At 55.9% G+C, this 15,872-nt stretch overlaps 7 protein-coding genes across 7 annotated transcripts; 4 read left to right on the top strand and 3 right to left on the bottom strand.

Annotated features, from left to right (window-relative positions):
• Positions 1–951: 951 nt before the first annotated feature.
• CONPUDRAFT_132491 (enolase C-terminal domain-like protein) lies at positions 952–2,515 on the top strand. The gene is made up of 3 exons (XM_007776768.1): positions 952–1,141; positions 1,199–1,421; positions 1,482–2,515. Exons 1-3 carry the CDS (start codon positions 1,055–1,057, stop codon positions 2,441–2,443), a joined length of 1,272 nt encoding a protein of 423 aa, XP_007774958.1. The 5' UTR covers positions 952–1,054; the 3' UTR covers positions 2,444–2,515.
• Positions 2,516–2,878: 363 nt separating this feature from the next.
• Positions 2,879–5,282, bottom strand: CONPUDRAFT_140295 (STE3-domain-containing protein). Its single transcript, XM_007776769.1, has 5 exons — positions 4,637–5,282; positions 4,458–4,580; positions 4,218–4,397; positions 3,595–4,168; positions 2,879–3,535 (listed from the first exon to the last, which is right to left on the bottom strand). Exons 1-5 carry the CDS (start codon positions 4,725–4,727, stop codon positions 3,232–3,234), a joined length of 1,272 nt encoding a protein of 423 aa, XP_007774959.1. The 5' UTR covers positions 4,728–5,282; the 3' UTR covers positions 2,879–3,231.
• A 671-nt stretch (positions 5,283–5,953) lies between these two features.
• On the bottom strand, positions 5,954–8,606 carry CONPUDRAFT_140296 (STE3-domain-containing protein). The gene is made up of 4 exons (XM_007776770.1): positions 7,808–8,606; positions 7,556–7,732; positions 7,359–7,496; positions 5,954–7,302 (listed from the first exon to the last, which is right to left on the bottom strand). The coding sequence occupies exons 1-4, from the start codon at positions 8,004–8,006 to the stop codon at positions 6,185–6,187; spliced, it is 1,632 nt and encodes a 543-aa protein (XP_007774960.1). The 5' UTR covers positions 8,007–8,606; the 3' UTR covers positions 5,954–6,184.
• A 580-nt stretch (positions 8,607–9,186) lies between these two features.
• Positions 9,187–10,701, bottom strand: CONPUDRAFT_159675 (uncharacterized protein; the record flags this gene model as incomplete). Its single annotated transcript, XM_007776771.1, has 2 exons — positions 9,187–10,175; positions 10,224–10,701. 2 exons carry the CDS (start codon positions 10,699–10,701, stop codon positions 9,187–9,189), a joined length of 1,467 nt encoding a protein of 488 aa, XP_007774961.1.
• A 1,223-nt stretch (positions 10,702–11,924) lies between these two features.
• Positions 11,925–12,910, top strand: CONPUDRAFT_77706 (uncharacterized protein; the record flags this gene model as incomplete). The annotated part of the gene is made up of 5 exons (XM_007776772.1): positions 11,925–11,957; positions 12,022–12,042; positions 12,099–12,203; positions 12,273–12,785; positions 12,845–12,910. The coding sequence occupies 5 exons, from the start codon at positions 11,925–11,927 to the stop codon at positions 12,908–12,910; spliced, it is 738 nt and encodes a 245-aa protein (XP_007774962.1).
• Positions 12,911–13,472: 562 nt separating this feature from the next.
• Positions 13,473–14,461, top strand: CONPUDRAFT_159677 (uncharacterized protein; the record flags this gene model as incomplete). The annotated part of the gene is made up of 5 exons (XM_007776773.1): positions 13,473–13,505; positions 13,558–13,578; positions 13,639–13,743; positions 13,814–14,326; positions 14,387–14,461. 5 exons carry the CDS (start codon positions 13,473–13,475, stop codon positions 14,459–14,461), a joined length of 747 nt encoding a protein of 248 aa, XP_007774963.1.
• Positions 14,462–14,821: 360 nt separating this feature from the next.
• Positions 14,822–15,588, top strand: CONPUDRAFT_140298 (uncharacterized protein). The gene is made up of 2 exons (XM_007776774.1): positions 14,822–15,181; positions 15,235–15,588. Exon 2 carries the CDS (start codon positions 15,293–15,295, stop codon positions 15,470–15,472), a length of 180 nt encoding a protein of 59 aa, XP_007774964.1. The 5' UTR covers positions 14,822–15,181; positions 15,235–15,292; the 3' UTR covers positions 15,473–15,588.
• Positions 15,589–15,872: the final 284 nt, after the last annotated feature.

Here is a 15,872-nt window from a genome sequence, read left to right on the forward strand (position 1 = left end):
ATCATCAATAAAAGCGCCCGCGGAACTATTTTCCTGCTTTGTCGAATGCATGGGGCGTCCAGCCAGAACGAGCTGATTCACGCAAGTGCCAACGTCCATCGGTGAAAGAAAGTCACTATTCTGTTTAGGGTAGATATGAGCTTGAGGCCCTGATCAGACTCAGGGCTGTCCGAGTCATTGACGCCAAGAAACACCCAGCGTATCGCGATGCGGAACAGAGAAAAAATACGAACTTACGAAGAGATCGGTGACAGGAAGTCCCCGTCGTCGACAAAGAATTTGCCAAAGGGCGCGCCCTCATTCGTGCGAAGAGTTTGATCCAGTCTGATGGAGGGGATCAAGAGGGGATGTTACAGTGTTAACCACCTCTATGCTTCAATGTCATCACAGCATCACAGCATCACAGCATCACAGGCGTCAACAACCCGGGCCGTACTTTTCGGACTCCACTTCAACCCTCATACCGACGCTGACTTTAGCAAACACACAACATGTTCGTTGGGCCTCCTCCGGGGCTCCACCTCCAGAATGCGAACTTTTGTGAGTAAACACGGGTAATAGAAGTCGACCTCGCACGAGCAATGAGGTTGACATCAAGAGGTGATGATTTTTAGGGCGTTCAACCCACATCGTCAGGCAAGCACCATAGTAAAGAAAGTTGGCTACAGCTACGCGGGGCTGACGTGGGGTCTTTCAAGAAGGTAATAACGACACGCTTTACACAAGCGCAATGGAGCACGGCGTTCAACCCAACGGGTGTAGCGAAGAGGTGACGACTGCTACAGGGAGGCTTGAAACCAGGCCTTGGACTCAGCGGGCCGCAGCGGTGAACGGACCGGGAAGACCGTAAGTTTGCCAGGCGTGACTGGGGAGCGGCAGCAGGATTTCCCGCCGCATCGTCTAATGCCCCCTCGGATTCCCCTCGACGACTTGAAAAAGTCCTAGACCCCCACGACTTCCCCAGATCTCCTTTTCTCTTTCTTTTCACATCTCCTGCTCTCCTGTGAATTGGTTCTTCCGAGTATAGATACCCAGAAGCTCACCATATACCACCATGGGTTCAACATCTCAGTTTCCCCGCATCAAGGAGATCCGCTCCTTCATTATTGATGGTGTCGGCTCCGGCGGCGATTACCACAATGTATGAATGCATGGAATACTTGGAATCGAGTTGTCAGAGTACTAACAGCTCCAATAGGTCAAGGGAGGCCACTGGCTCATAGACAGCAACATCGCGACCCCCATGACCAAGTGGGCGCAGTACCGCGGCTCGCGCACTTCCTGGGGCATCAACGTGCTGGGATCGTTCTGCGTGGAGATCGAGGCTACCGATGGCACAAAGGGCTTTGCGACCGGCTTCGGCGGTCCTCCTGCTTGCTGGCTGGTCCACCAACACTTCGAGCGCTTCTTGCTCGGCGCAGGTGCGGAATGATTCCGATGTGCATAGCAGAGCTCTGAAACTGACATTGATGATATTCTAGACCCCCGCGACACCAACAACCTGTTCGAGAAGATGTACCGCGCCTCGATGTTCTATGGCCGCAAGGGTCTGCCCGTCGCCGTGATCTCGGTCATTGACTTGGCCATCTGGGACCTCCTGGGTAAGATTCGCAACGAGCCCGTTTACAAGCTCATCGGCGGTGCAACTCGGGAGCGATTGGACTTCTACTGCACTGGCCCTCAGCCCGCGTCCGCCAAGTCCATGGGCTTCATCGGAGCCAAGGTGGCTCTGCCTTACGGTCCTGACGAGGGCACCGAGGGTCTGTTGAAGAACATTGAATACCTGCGTCTGCAGCGGGCCAGCGTTGGACCGGACTTCCCTCTGCGCGTCGATTGCTACATGTCCCTCACCGTTCCCTACACCATCGAACTGGTCAAGCGCTGCGAGGCCATCGGCTTGAACATTGACTGGTGGGAGGAGTGCCTTTCGCCCGATGACTTCGACGGCCACGCCCTGCTGAAGCGCGCTCACCCGACCGTCAAGTTCACCACCGGTGAACACGAGTTCTCCCGGTACGGTTTCCGCAAGCTCGTCGAGGGCCGTAACATCGACATCATCCAGCCCGATGTTATGTGGGTTGGCGGTATGACCGAGCTCCTCAAGGTCTCCGCTCTCGCTGCCGCCTACGATATCCCCGTCGTGCCTCACGCCTCCGGTCCTTACTCCTACCACTTCGTCGTCTCCCAGAGCAACAGCCCCTTCCAAGAATACCTGGCCAACTCGCCCGATGGCAAGTCGGTCCAGCCCGTGTTCGGCAACCTGTTCCTGAACGAGCCCATCCCTACCCAGGGATACCTCGATGTCTCGATTTTGGACAAGCCCGGATTCGGGCTGGAGCTCAACCCGGCTGCTGCGCTGATCCCGGCTTCTGCTCTTCTCACCCCCGCACCCCAGAAGAGCCTGCGTGCTCCTGAGGGACCGGCCAATGGCTCGACTGCTTAAAGTGTTTGGATTCAAAGGCGTTATATACATTGCTCCCATCATTTCCTGCCCATCGTTTGACTTGGCGAATTGTCCCAATCTACGCCATGATATTCATGTACATAAGTAGCATATCCGAAACTCAGTCCAGCCGACTGACATGTTCACGGCTGAGAACCTGCTTTTCCTACGTAGAACTACTTTGCTAAAATGTAATATACAATTGTACACTCTGGCCGTTTCTCCCTTTTGCCACCAAATAACATCACCTCCGTTTGCACGCATCTCGAAGTTGCCGCACGGAACAGTTTGCCCCTTTGCCCATCGCTGTTGGGGAAGCAACTTGCTCCACACTCGGAGCAACATCGTCGCGAGGCCCGAAATCTTATCGGCGGCCCTTTACGCTGTGCAGCTCGTCGAGAATTTCCAGCGGATACTGTTAATGATGCTCAAGATGGCTAGTCTATTCAAGACGCGTACGAAATTCACTTTGCGTAGGGGCTACATCAGTCTAGTTGTAATACAGTAACAATAAGAGTAATCAACGGTGAGTGGGTCCGGTGGATGGAAGGTCCGCCTATAGCTGGGGTATTCTGTGCATTAAAAGGAGCGGAAAAAGAAAGGTATGGGTACTAGGGATACAGAGTGAACGATGATGAGAGAACGTGCAAGCACAATTGGATGGATATGATTCAAGGCTGTTCGGACACTTGAAAATGGAACATGGGAATAGTTTGTCGATGATGAGGTTTACCACAAGAGATCCCACAGAAATAAACCAAGAATAAAGAAAACGGCACGAAAACAGATCAGACGACCTCCTCGATCGAGTTGCGCTGCGACACCGGCTCGGGCGTATCCGGCTTGTGTCGGGGCGCCGAGGACGGGTCGAGCGTCGGCTCGGGGCGCTTGGGGAGCGCGTGGACGGAGCCGGACGACTCGGCCGGCGAGTACGGCGGAGCGTCCTTGACGTCGTCGAGCGCGCCACCAAAGTCGCCCAGAGAGATGTTGGTCGAGAACGAGGCGAACGAGTCGCGCTTGCGCTCGGTGTTCCGGGACACGAACACGGGGATCGCGCCGTTCTTGGAGTCCCACATCATGTCGGGGTTGGTTCTAAATGTGGATTGTCAGCTCGCTGCAGCTGCGAAAGGAGGGAAGACGAAAACACGTACCCGTTGGTGGTCAATCCGAACGAGCCAGTGGAGAGGCCCAGGCGCTTCGTGGCGGAAGTGTATGCCAGGCGGTAGTGCTTCTTGGCCTCGTCGGCGAAGCCGAAGAACCCAAAGAAGATGAACGCGCAGATAACAACCGACCAGCGGCTGAGCTCCAGCGACGTCACCGCCTCCGGCGTCTGGCGCCAGATGATCGAGGGCACCTGGTTCACGTGCGAGAAGTCGACGTGGACGTTCTCCCAGCTGATCCAGGGCTCGATGGGCTCGGTGGTAACGTTGAGGTAGATCGAGTACGCGCCGAGCGGGACGGTGCATAGCACTTCGATGCTGGCGAGACCCATGAGCCGAAAGTAGCGGCCCGAGCTCAGGTTACGGTTGGCGGACAGCAGCTCCAGGAACTGTGCGCGGCGGATAGCGAGTTCGCGAACGGTGAGAACACAGTATCCGATGGAAATGAGACCAATGACGACGGGCCAGCAAAAGACCAGCGCGTAGGCGGGAGGGGTGTTGTACGTGAATGGATAGCAGCCGATTTCCTCAAATATATTGAAGCGATGACCCTGGACGATGTACTCTGTAGCGTCGTCAGCGATGCACCAACGCAATTCTTCCAAGGTACGCACGAAGAATCATCTCCAAGACAGGAAGACCGAGACCGATGGCGAAGTCGACCATCATGCCACGGCGGCGCTCAGCGCGGGTCTTCGTCACGGAGGAGACGGAAGCGATATGATACAGGCGCCGGTTGATGCAGAGGGAGCAGGCAGGGATAGCCACAGCTGAACCAATCATGATCCGAGTGGCTAGAAATCATGGACTGATCAGCGCCAGACATACATCGCGGGGAATGACGCTCGACGTACAGATGTCGCACCATACAGGCGCTCGGTTGATAACGTCGCTACGCCAAACGATGGAGTTGACAAACTGGCACAGGCAAGCCAGGCCCGTCCAGACCATGTAGAGGCAGGTTCCAACGTTCCAAGCTATAATGATGTTCTGTTAGAGACACTTGGGGGTTTTGCTTTCGAGTGGCACTCACATTCCAGATGCCACGGGAGAGGAATCAGCACCAACGCGAAGCCAAAGAAGGCAAACATGGTGAAAACCCAATCAGGTGAGTCGCTAGACATTGTGTACAAGTGGAGCGGGGGACGGGGGCGGCGGGGGTGTCGCGCAAAGGGCTACGTAGGAGAACAGAAAGGCCACGAGAGAAACTCGTCCTCCCGCCTCCCAGAGTCATCTTAAAGGTCCTCGGGTCATCCGGTCTCTTGTGACGCATTGGGCGTTTCATCTGAATCCGTCTTCTCTCGCCTCCCATGTGCGTTGGTAAGGGGCGGAAGCAAATCGACGCAATGTCAACAAGATGGAAGACGTCGCCTATTCCATCTCCGCCCACAAACGATCGCCCGCATATGGATGGGTGTTTGTGGGAGGATGGGAAAGTGGCCCGCACAACCGACGCAAAACGTCCCATTCTTGTCGAACGGACCTGCCCGGACCTTGCCGGTCCTGTCACTGGTGGGAACCCGCTGGTCGCGCCACCAGGGGAACCTGCGTGGCAGGTCCATCCTCTCCTCGGCCGCCTCGCCGGCGGGAGGCACACAAAGCAGCGTCCCAAAAGGTCCAAAAGCCACAGACGTCTCGCTCAGCGGCAGGCCCTGCCAAGGCACCAGGTCACAAGTGGCGGCCAAGTGGCGGGAGGAACTGCTAGGAACTCGCTGGAACTGCAGGAGCTGGAAGGCGGCGGCCAGAAGAGCCCCTTGTTCTTTGTTGACAGGACCACTAAAGTTCGTTAGTGAGACCATCACGCGCAAAATAAGCTACCGGCGAACATCCCGAACATTGCGACCGACACACCTTGTTCTACGGAGGGTCGTCGACTTGTCGCTATTATTACTCGGCTAATCCACGGCTCGTCGCGATGACACGCTGGCTCGGGCACCGAAAGGTCGCCCAGTAGCGTCCTGTCGTCCAAGACACCGAGAACAAGGTCGTCGAGCTGTCCAATGGCTGGAGATTGTATCGAGGTGAAACGCAGTGTCGAGCATCAAGAATTTGTTGCGAGACGACGAGGCATTCATGAAGTTAACCGAAGGCAACCTGACACTTCCTTCGCGATAAGTATCTCCGCCGAAGGACAAGTACGACATGGGCAGTTGGTGCTGGAGCAGAGAGGAAACATGGTCGCAGGTTTGAACGTCCAAATGAGCGATAGCGCCCACAGGATTCCTTTATACAATCTGACCGGCGCAAAGAGACGTGATTGTTGGGCAACGACACACGGCATCTGCCGATAGACGCACTCGCCACATATCCCGTCAGATTCAGAAGCAACAAAGTCAAAGCAAAAGCCCCTGTTTATTGCGACCAAACACAGAAAGGAACGACAGAAAGTGGATATATGCTACAAAGCGTAGACTCTAATGCTACAAGACACACGATTAATAAGCTACATACTAGGTAAAGAGAGACGCATCGTGATGAGTGAGGATCTACGAAAACGGTGGTATCGACGTAAAATCAGAAAGAGAGAAGGTAGGCGTTATAGATGAGCATCCTCCGCAGACACTGTCCAATGTTTGCAGCGCTAAACCATATCATGCCCATGCTCAGACCCACTCTTACGCCCATTCCGCCCGAACGTATCCCGTCTCGGCGCAGCAGACGCCGACGCGCTCGCCGTCGTAGGCGTGGGCCCACCGTACCCAGGCGACACAATGATCCGCCTCGGATCAAAGTCCGCCTCAAGCGAGTTGTGCGACGACGCGACAGTCATCGAGTACCCCGACACCACCGACGGCGAGGGCGAGATTGAGACAAAACTGTTCTGCCCCTGCGCCGCGACCGCAGACTCCCCGCGCGACAGATCAAGCGACGGCGGACGGCTGCCGCCCCGCGTGCGCGAGCTGAATCCGGGCTTGAGCGTTCCATTGGGGAGAGGCTGCTGCTGCTGCTGCTGCTTCGGCTTCAGCGCATTCGGGTTCGTGAGCTGCGGCGAGCGCGGATAGGGCGGCGAGCCGGGGGAGTACTGCTTCGCCTTGAGTTGCGGGCGCATGAACGTCGTGGGGTTGGGCGGGCGCGGGTACGTGTACGGTGTCGTCACGGGCGGTAGGGGAAAATCGTTCGAATCCACGGTCTTGAGCTTGAGCTTCGGCGGAGAAGCGGGGGGCGCGATATCGACGACGGTCGACGCGGAGGATGACTTCGTCGCTGTTGCGTCAAAGTGCGAAAAGTCGGAGATGGAGATGGCAATCTCGGCGGGAGGCCGGAGCGACGCACGTCTCGCGTCTGGGCGCAGATCATCGCCCTTGAACTTCATGGGGACCTCGGGGAACTTGACGCCGGCCCACACCTTCCTCCCTACTTCCTTGAAGTCGAACTGCAGGACGAAGAACACCGCAACGATAAAGCTCTGGAGCGGCGTGATGACCCAGCTCAGGAGCAAATCGCTGTTGAGCGAGCTCGAGATCGAGGACACCTGTGCGATAACCGAGAGCCCAGACACCGCATTTAAGCCTTCGAACTCGGGGGCCAGCCCCGGTGCGACGGCGAGGCGCATGTCGTCTGCGAGTTGGATGAAGCTGAAGAGAACAAGAACGATGGACAGGCCCGCGAGGCGGACGATGGGCGAAAGAATGAGGGGGCCCGCAGAGAACTCGGGCGAGAGGCGGTGGGCGTTGTCGAAGAACCTACGGACCGCAAGGACTTCAAGGTGGAGACAGTCAGGAGCCGCTGGCAGCACATCAAACAATCAAACCCACCTGCATACACAACAGCGGTTATAGACATGATGATAACCGGCGTCCACGCAAGGAAGATGCTCGGCACAGACGAAGAGGTAATCGGGCGGCACCCATAGCCCTCGTAGATAACGAAGCGCAGAGGCTGCACAGCGAGGTCTACAAACAGGCCAAGATCAGTTATCCCAGCCAGCCGTGCAAAGGGACCGCATACGCACGCATGACAATATAAATCACCGGTAGAACCACACACATCACCACCTCAAAGAACACCTTAAACCTCCCCAAATCGGGCTGTGCGCCCTTGCGCGCAGACGCCAGCTTCAGGAGATGCGAGCCCACCACCAAACACGCAGCCGGAATCGCGATCCTCGAACCCGTCATAATCGACGTGCCTAAAATCGTGCAATCCCTATCAGCACCTCCTCATGTCCAAACATAAAAAACAAGAAAGGTGAAAGGGGACTCACTGAGATCACACCACCCCGACGCCCTCACACCATCGTCCCCACCCCACACAACTGCATTCACCGCATACACGACGTTGCCCGCAAAAAGCCACGCACACAGCGCGACGCACCCGCCGTTGGCGCCCCGTGCGTACCACCACGCCGGCGCGAGGCAGCAGAGCGCAGCGAGGATCGAAATTACCGGAATTTCAGCGTGCATGTCTCGTGGGGATGTTGTTTGTCGTAACTGCTGTTAGATGCAACTGCGAGTTGACGATGCTGTACCAGAGCGTGTCTTGCACGAGATTAGAGATGAGAGTCTGTTGGCGATTGTAGCGTGCTATTCCCAGACAGAAAAAAAGAACGATTTGAATAGAGATAGAAGAGAGCTTTCTCGAGGCGCGATAAGCAGAACGGGGCGGAGGAGGAGACGGAGGAGGAGATGGAGGTTGGGGAGGGAGATGAAGTGCAGAAAACACGCGCCCGCCTCAAGTGGGATGGATAGTAATCTCCCTTTCACCTTCCCATCCCACCCCCACTCTTAAATCACCCTACCACCCACTCCGCCACACCACGCGCTGTGCATAGTACAAGGGCCCCCTGTCAAATCACAGAAGAAAGGCCACATCCAAAACCTGGGAAGATCAGGACAAGTCAACGTTCAGCGTTAAACCATAAACGCAAGCAACGAATAAGTAAAGATGCAGAAAAGGCTCAGCGGGAAATACAAGAACCTAGGGCCGCGTGCACTGCAATACAGCGCGCGAGTGCCCGACCCGCGTCGACGGGACAAACGAAGTGCTCGTTCGGAGTACAAGGCACGTCTCCTCGGTGTCCGCAAAAGGGAGGGTAAAAGGGACGCCCGGATATGGAAGGTCTAAAGGGTTGTGAACTTTACGGCAGGTCTTCGGAGGCAGTTGTGCTCGGCTCGGACACACTCTCCGGCGGTCCGGACTTGCGGTGACGAAACTAGGATGTGCGGAAACTTGTTTACAGTAGAAGGCAAGCAAGTGATCGTCTGTATTGACGGGCCATCGTCTGTCCATAACAAAAATGCCGGAACCTGCATGGTTAAGACGCTCGATGAGATCAAGGGGATAATAATAGAGGACAGCAACAACGATGGCTCACCTTATAACTACAACGTGTATGGTACAGTACTATGCAGCACATGCGAAGCTAGGCTAAGAAAGAAAAAAAGGCTATGGCTACCATGCAAGTAAAACACAATGAGCAGAGAGAGAAACACGAAACAGTCGGTGGATGCAGAGAAGAGACATGCGCGTAAACAGAAAAGTCGACCTCAGCAGCGCAGAATAAAGAAAGAGATAAAGATAACCGATCCTCAACAAGAAATGATTCGGATCGAAGCACGACAGACACGCAATCCAATCAAACCCTCACTTGGGCGACCATATCCTCCCCGAAAGCAAAAAGTTAACAACAGCCCGAATCGGCAGCGTGGCCAGATCGCCCATGCGCAGAACCAAGCCCAGCCCGGGAATCGGAATAATCCATCGCGAGCCCCCCTTAGCCTTTCCATCCGCCTTCCCGCGGAACACCTCGCGCTCCGGGATCGTCTCGAGCGTCGGCAGCGTCCGCGCGCGCATCGTCTTGGGGCTCCTCGGGCTCCTCGGCGACGTCCGCGGCGAACAGTCCTTCTTCCCGCCGCCGACCGCCCACGCAGGCAGAATCGGGCTCAGCTGCTCCCGGAGCGCCGCGACCAGCGGTGACTCTGCCATGGAGGAGCCGGTCGACACCAGCAGGGAGCCGGGCATGAAATGACCGTTGGCGGATATCTCCTTGCGCTCGAGCAGCTCTTCGACGCCCGCTTCGAGCTTCGCGAATCGCGTCTCGTGCGCCGCACGCAGCATGTCGACCCGCCGGTCCTGCTTGCGCGCGCTGCGCTCCACGACGGAGAGCGTGTCGTCCAGGTGTGAGTACATGTCGTCGCTGAGCCCCATCTGCGCCTTGCGGCTGAGCTCGAGCTGTGTCTCGAGCACCGCGACGCGCGCGGCGAGCGCGTCGAGCGTTTTCTGCATGTCGTCTTCAGGCACTCGGGTATTGTGTACGATGTCGTGCAGGTCTGAGGTGCGCTGGCGGAGGCGCTCGATGGCGTGCTTCCAGGGGCGCATTCCGGTGGCGAGCACAAAAAGAGTGGTGCTGAACCAGGAGATGCTATGGTCACCTGCAAGATTGAGAACGACTGAGCGCAGGAGGAAGACGCCGCCAAAGGGGGAGAGAACGGTAAGGATCAGGTAGAAGGTTTCGAGTTTGTGAAGTTCTGAGGATGCGAAATAGCGGTAGCGGTCTTCAGCGGATGCGTCTTTGGGTGGTGGGCCAGGGGCTCGTCGCCGGGGGCGTGATGCGTGGTATAGACTCCAAGGGACTAAGAGGAGATGAGGTGCATACAATCAGGACAGAATATGGGACTCACCTTCAATGATCTGATGGAGGTAGAATATAAGCATCAAAAGCAAGAGCAAGTTCTTGACGTGATCTCCTCCAGTGAGCCAGTTGCCGATAGGGGACACGAGGGCAACGATGACCGAGAGGTCGAACTCGTACCATCCTTTCCGGACGCTCTGCCCAGTGACAAGTTCCTCAGGTGGAAGGGGATGAGAAGTCGGGGTAGGTGTAGGCGAGGATGCACCCTCAGCCTCGTCCTTCTCGCTCGCCTCCTCTTCCGACTCTGTCTCACTCCCACTCCTGCTTCCGCTGTCTGACCCCTCACCCGAGGGCGAGGAAACTATTTTCTTGTCGAGAAAATGAGCCTTGCCGTTCTGAACATGATCAAGGGCGTTGTCGCTGTCGGTGTCCTCTAGGGGTGACATGTCGTGTGGAGAGACAATATCGGGTGCTGCGGTACGGCTGAGGTGCTTGCGAAGGCCATTGGGGAGCACCATGACTGGCATGAGGGTTCAGGGAGAGAGAGGAGGGCCAGTCACCCCCTGAGGGAGAGGAGTAGAGTAGCGTATGGTTGGGATGGGGATATTATGGATTGCACTGTAGAGCGCGTCCCGCCGTTCCCCACGCGTCATAGCGGAGTTTCGTATTACGTCTTCTTTGCTTCTTAGCATCCTCGGCGTCAACATTTCGCCACATTAAGACATACTCAGCCCTTTCTCAACACCAAACCCTCGCTTCGTTGTTCCCGCATTCCGGCAGAAGAAATCCAGAGCCCTGTCAACAGTCCGCCCCCTTACGAGTATCAGCTTGTAACGTTTCACAGAATTAGCTAATAGCTATCTTTCACTTCCATCTTGCTCAAATTTCCTCCTTCGTTGTGCCGACCTCGTGCCACCTGAACAACCCTCTCCGTCTTCAACAAAACTCAGTGAATTGTTTGTCCTCGTCGAGCTCATCGCGAACCTCTTCCACTCTGCTATTGGTCTGCTCCCCTCGGGCCATATTAAGCGCGCGAAAGTGCGCTTTCTTCATCAGCACAGTGCCGGTGACTCGCTTCCGCGACCGGTACGTGGGTTTTCAAAAATGCGAGGCTCTTCAGAGATGCGATGATCGTACCTGAGATGGAAACGTTCAGACCGTACATGGCGAGAATCCTTCAGAGGCCTAGTGAGATAGCGTACTTTGATGAGGTGAGTTCCCGAGGATCATGCCAGTATTCAAAGTCACTGTATAAAGAAACGGTTGCCGAGGGCACCAAAACATCACTTAATTAAACAGGCGGGCCGCTAGAACTTGAACGTCAAAGTCAATATCCATGTATCGATCGTCCGTGCGCTTGGTATCGATGTCCTGTTCGTCGCTGTTCGTCGCACGAGCCCGCTCCTTGGCACCAGTGTCAGGATGGTTTACGATGTTTGTTCTCTTTCGTCAAATGATTCCATGGCACCCTTGAGCTGCAACGTTCGCATGACGCGGAGCAGCTCCAACTTGAAAGTTGCCACTTCGCCATCAAGGAGCTCTGCCGTATGTCATACGTGCTTAGTCATCTGACCCTTGTCTTCAGGCTGAACAAGCAAGTCTCTGTAATCACCCAGAATTTAGGTCTCTCGGTGAATGGGTAATCATCTAGGCTGCAAGTTTCGGGGTTATCGACTCGTCTCTCAAACCGTATAAGAGCCGGAACTCGAAGTGCCACCTCTCCCCATAGTCACCAACCCTTTCTCTCGACATGCACAAACAGTTGACATTCTACAACAACAAAGTCAGTCCAATCTTCCAGTAGATCGGTATCATTGGTACTGATTATGATATCGCACATACCACAGCTTAGCTCAAATGGCATGGGTGTACGTAAATGCCGCTCATCGCCCAGCTAATGAATATACCATTCCCCGTCGCACAGGTTGCGATCGCACTGACAGAAGCCAAAGCCTCGTTCAGCTACTACGAGATCGACTTCCTCAACAAGCCCGAATGGTTTACCACTTTGATTAACCCCGCAGGCCAGGTCAGTCCCATCAATCGTCTCTTCACTACTGCCGCCACTCCCAGAAAATAACACCCACGAAAACCACAGGTCCCAGCAATGACATATGGCGGACCCTCCGTCCTGCCCTCCTCGCCCTCCCCCGAATCCGCAAAACTCGCAGAAAGCACCATCCTTCTCGAACTCGTCGCGGACCTCTACCCCTCTTCTGGCCTCCTCCCCTCCGACCCGGTCAAGCGCGCCAAAGTGCGCTTCTTCACACACACTGTCGTCACCCGCTACCTCGCGTCCTACGCGCGGTGGTGGCTCCGCGGCGAGCGCGGCGCGTGGCGCGGCGTGTACGAGGGCGCGCTGGCGCTTCAGGCGCTCCTGCCCGAGAACGGGGAGGGGTATGCGGTAGGAGAGGAATTCACGATCGCGGACTGCGATTTCGCGCCGCTCGCGGGGCGCGTGCGGATCGCGTACGAGCGCGGGATTGGGCGGTTCGATCCCGCGGAGGCGCCGCTTCTAAGGGAGGCGATGGACGGGCCTGAGCTGGAGAGATTTAGAAGGTACTTGGACAGGGTGATGGCGAGGCCTAGTGTGCAGGCGCATTATGGCGAGGTGAGTATGGCTTGGTGTAGGAGCACCGCAGACGCACTTGCTAACGTGTTGTGCTCTAGGAATGGATTGCGGAGGGGACGAAGGATCTTGTGGCTATATTCAATAAGAGGTTTTCTGAAGCGTGAGACATGTTTTAGGCTACCACGAGGAAGTTGAAGCATCGCTACGCTGACAACTAAAGAATTCAAGAGCGAGAGTAAGGATTTTAGGTATGGGGGCTAGCAAGAGGCTAGGTTCACTCACCGCTGTTTATTACGCCCGGCAGTGTTGGCCACCGAGCGGTCGTTGACACGCACTTAGCACGAGGCTACGCACTTAGCACGAGGCTTCACCCTCTGTGCACCTTCAAGGAGGGTACAAGGTGACTTCCTCTACGTGTCAAGTAAGTGTGCAATACTAGAGCAGTCCCCAATGTCAGCTGTCAAGTCAACCATGCGGACAAGGCCGAAGAATCCGGAGTCGGGCACTGCTTCCGGCACCGCAACGTCAGAAGTACTTGCACTAATAGTAACGCTCTCGAGGAATTGTCAAAGACAGGTTCAAGGCTATGCCAGTCAGCCCCACTTTGCGGGTCAGATGCGCTTCGATGCTGAGCCTTCGTATAAAGGCGGTCGCGATGAGTGACGGTACTAGTTGTTAAATCTCCATCGTGTTCACGAAACCTCCGCCGAATCCTAGTTCGCAAACATGCCCGAACAGCTTACACTCTATGGCCACAGGGTAGGCATACTCAAGTCATAGAATGATAATGGCTAATAGCAGCTGTCTACAGCACAGCTCTACCAGCATGATCGTATGACTTAGCTGTCCCCCACTCAGTTAAACTCCAACGAGACTCACATGTACCGGACAGGTCGCCATCGCTCTGAGCGAAGCCAAAGCCGAGCACACCTTCTACGAAGTCGACCTGCGCAACAAGCCCGCCTGGTTCGCGGAGAACATCAACCCTGCCGGAAAAGTAAGCTCCCCATCCCCATCTGCCATGCTCTGAAACACCACCAAAACGCACCTCACCCGCGATCGATCAGGTCCCCGCAATCACCTACGGCGGGCCCACCGTCCCGCCCGACCAACCCTCGCCCCAATCCACCAAACTCGCCGAATCGCTCGTCCTCGTCGAGCTCGTCGCAGACCTCCATCCCGCCGCCGGCCTCCTCCCCTCGGACCCGCTCAAGCGCGCCAAAGTGCGCTTCTTCGTGACCACCGTGCAGACGCGCTACCTCGAGCCGTACTTCCACTGGTTCGCGTTCGGCAGGCCGGGCGCGTGGCGGGAGATCTACGAGGGCGCCAGGGCGATTCAGGCGCTCCTGCCTGAGAGCGGGGAGGGGTACGCGGTGGGCGAGGAGTTTACGACGGCGGATTGCGTGTTTGCGCCTGCGGCGGGGCGGACGAAGATCGCGTATGAGCGCGGGATTGGGCGGTTTCCGCCTGAGGAGGCGGTGCAGTTGAGGGAGCTGATGGATGCGCCGGAGATGGCGAGGTTTAGGGCGTATGTGGGGAGGGTGCTGGAGAGGCCGAGTGTGAAGGCTAACTTTGGGGAGGTGAGTCTTGCATGGCGATGGACGCGTGTGGTGGTGCTGACGGTTGTCGGCGTTGGCTAGGACTGGGTCGCCGAGGGTACGAAGGTTGTCGTGGAGTTGTTCAACCAGCGAGATGCCGCGTCCGCGTCCACGTAGCTGTCCATATCGTATCCAATGGCAGTTCAATGTTGATTCACCTATCTTCGTCCTATCATAGCAACGCCAACCGGCTGATGATGCTCTCAGCTGGGTGTAGGAAAGCAGAAAGGGAGATGTTATGCGATGCTGAAGTAAGTAAACGTGCTTCAAGACTAATGAAGACGGCAGAGACACGTCCGCTATCTAATAACCCGAGGACGTGAAGGCAGCAGCGCTGCGGCTTCGGACCGGACGGCCGGGATGCCGAACGTGTTTGGCTGCAAAGCCTATTCAACCTCCGTTTCCCACGTATGTGCAAACAATGGAAGCCCCTATCTCTCTCGCTTCACTGCTAACCGCTTCGCATTGTCCGCAAGAAACAATGGGGGCTCGACCGCAGGTATAAAAGCCTGCGTCGCTTCTGCTTTGCTTTCTTATCACTCACGCATACCCGTTTCACGACTTCACGACCTCGATACCGCTTGACGCTGTTTACGACCTATTTTATCGTCGCCACCCCTCACGCCCTCTTCTGCCAATCGCTTTACGCTATATCATTATTGTCATCCATGGACGAATTCGCTACGCTCATCATCCCCACCTCGGAGGTTCCCAACTCTGGGATACCCGTCGACTTTGAGTTCGATCCTATGGAAACGACCTGTTACGGTTTATGTATCGTCGCTTGAGGCGACTTGCTCCCTCGTTATTCTCTATCGTTGGAGAGTAACAGGTATGGTCAGTGCGCATGGTTCCTGTATCTTTCCCGTTCCTTATCTCGTCCTTGTTAGAGCTGCATATCACCGCTTGGACTGTGTCCGCATCTATCTATCGGCGCCGGTTGACGGCATGGCACTATATCAACGTTCAACCACCGCTCACTCTCGCCATCTCGCCTTCGGTGCGAAGCTCAGGAAGCAAGCGGGAGCGGCAGCTCGCGTCGGACATTATTTTATTTCAGGTGACGTTTTAGTCAGCGATTACAGCGTTGCCCCGCACCCCTTTTATTCAGCTTACGACTCTTCTTGACGATTGACGAGGCTTCAAAGCTTCACGACCATGGACGCGTTTTATACCCTGGGCACGACTATTCTTGCTGTATTGCTAGCATTGTATTACCATTTTGATTTTATATCGCACTGATACCCCACACGGACGTTTATAACCACGATACTTACGAACTTGCCCTACGTACATCCACCCATGCTCAATTTATGGCTGCCTCTACGTTCTTAGCTGGACTAGTATCTTGAGCGCGAGAGTCAAACATGATTATCGACAAATTCTTCACCGAGTTGCTGAATTGCCGTTGCCCGCGGACGACGGTGGAGGCGCGACCCCTATAGACGCGTCTCGTGCGAAAACTGAATAGACGCGTCACGTAAAGTGTGCTAGCCGACCTCGAGGTGTTTGTTGCAGACGCCTCGAG

Source organism: Coniophora puteana, assembly GCF_000271625.1.
Source record: "Coniophora puteana RWD-64-598 SS2 unplaced genomic scaffold CONPUscaffold_18, whole genome shotgun sequence".
Taxonomy (NCBI): Eukaryota; Fungi; Basidiomycota; class Agaricomycetes; order Boletales; family Coniophoraceae; genus Coniophora; species Coniophora puteana.

What these genes read in the sequence shown, in the direction of transcription:
- CONPUDRAFT_140298 (XM_007776774.1), top strand. Translation starts at nt 15,293, where the DNA reads ATGGCACTATATCAACGTTCAACCACCGCTCACTCTCGCCATCTCGCC.
- CONPUDRAFT_140296 (XM_007776770.1), bottom strand. Translation starts at nt 8,006, where the DNA reads ATGCACGCTGAAATTCCGGTAATTTCGATCCTCGCTGCGCTCTGCTGC. An exon ending in GTCGGGGTGGTGTGATCTCA is followed by an intron (nt 7,733 to 7,807) that starts GTGAGTCCCCTT and finishes GCACGATTTTAG; the next exon opens with GCACGTCGATTATGACGGGT. An exon ending in AACCGCTGTTGTGTATGCAG is followed by an intron (nt 7,303 to 7,358) that starts GTGGGTTTGATT and finishes TCCACCTTGAAG; the next exon opens with TCCTTGCGGTCCGTAGGTTC.
- CONPUDRAFT_140295 (XM_007776769.1), bottom strand. Translation starts at nt 4,727, where the DNA reads ATGTCTAGCGACTCACCTGATTGGGTTTTCACCATGTTTGCCTTCTTT. An exon ending in TGTCTTGGAGATGATTCTTC is followed by an intron (nt 4,169 to 4,217) that starts GTGCGTACCTTG and finishes ACGACGCTACAG; the next exon opens with AGTACATCGTCCAGGGTCAT. An exon ending in TTCGGATTGACCACCAACGG is followed by an intron (nt 3,536 to 3,594) that starts GTACGTGTTTTC and finishes ATCCACATTTAG; the next exon opens with AACCAACCCCGACATGATGT.
- CONPUDRAFT_132491 (XM_007776768.1), top strand. Translation starts at nt 1,055, where the DNA reads ATGGGTTCAACATCTCAGTTTCCCCGCATCAAGGAGATCCGCTCCTTC. An exon ending in CCGGCGGCGATTACCACAAT is followed by an intron (nt 1,142 to 1,198) that starts GTATGAATGCAT and finishes CAGCTCCAATAG; the next exon opens with GTCAAGGGAGGCCACTGGCT. An exon ending in GCGCTTCTTGCTCGGCGCAG is followed by an intron (nt 1,422 to 1,481) that starts GTGCGGAATGAT and finishes ATGATATTCTAG; the next exon opens with ACCCCCGCGACACCAACAAC.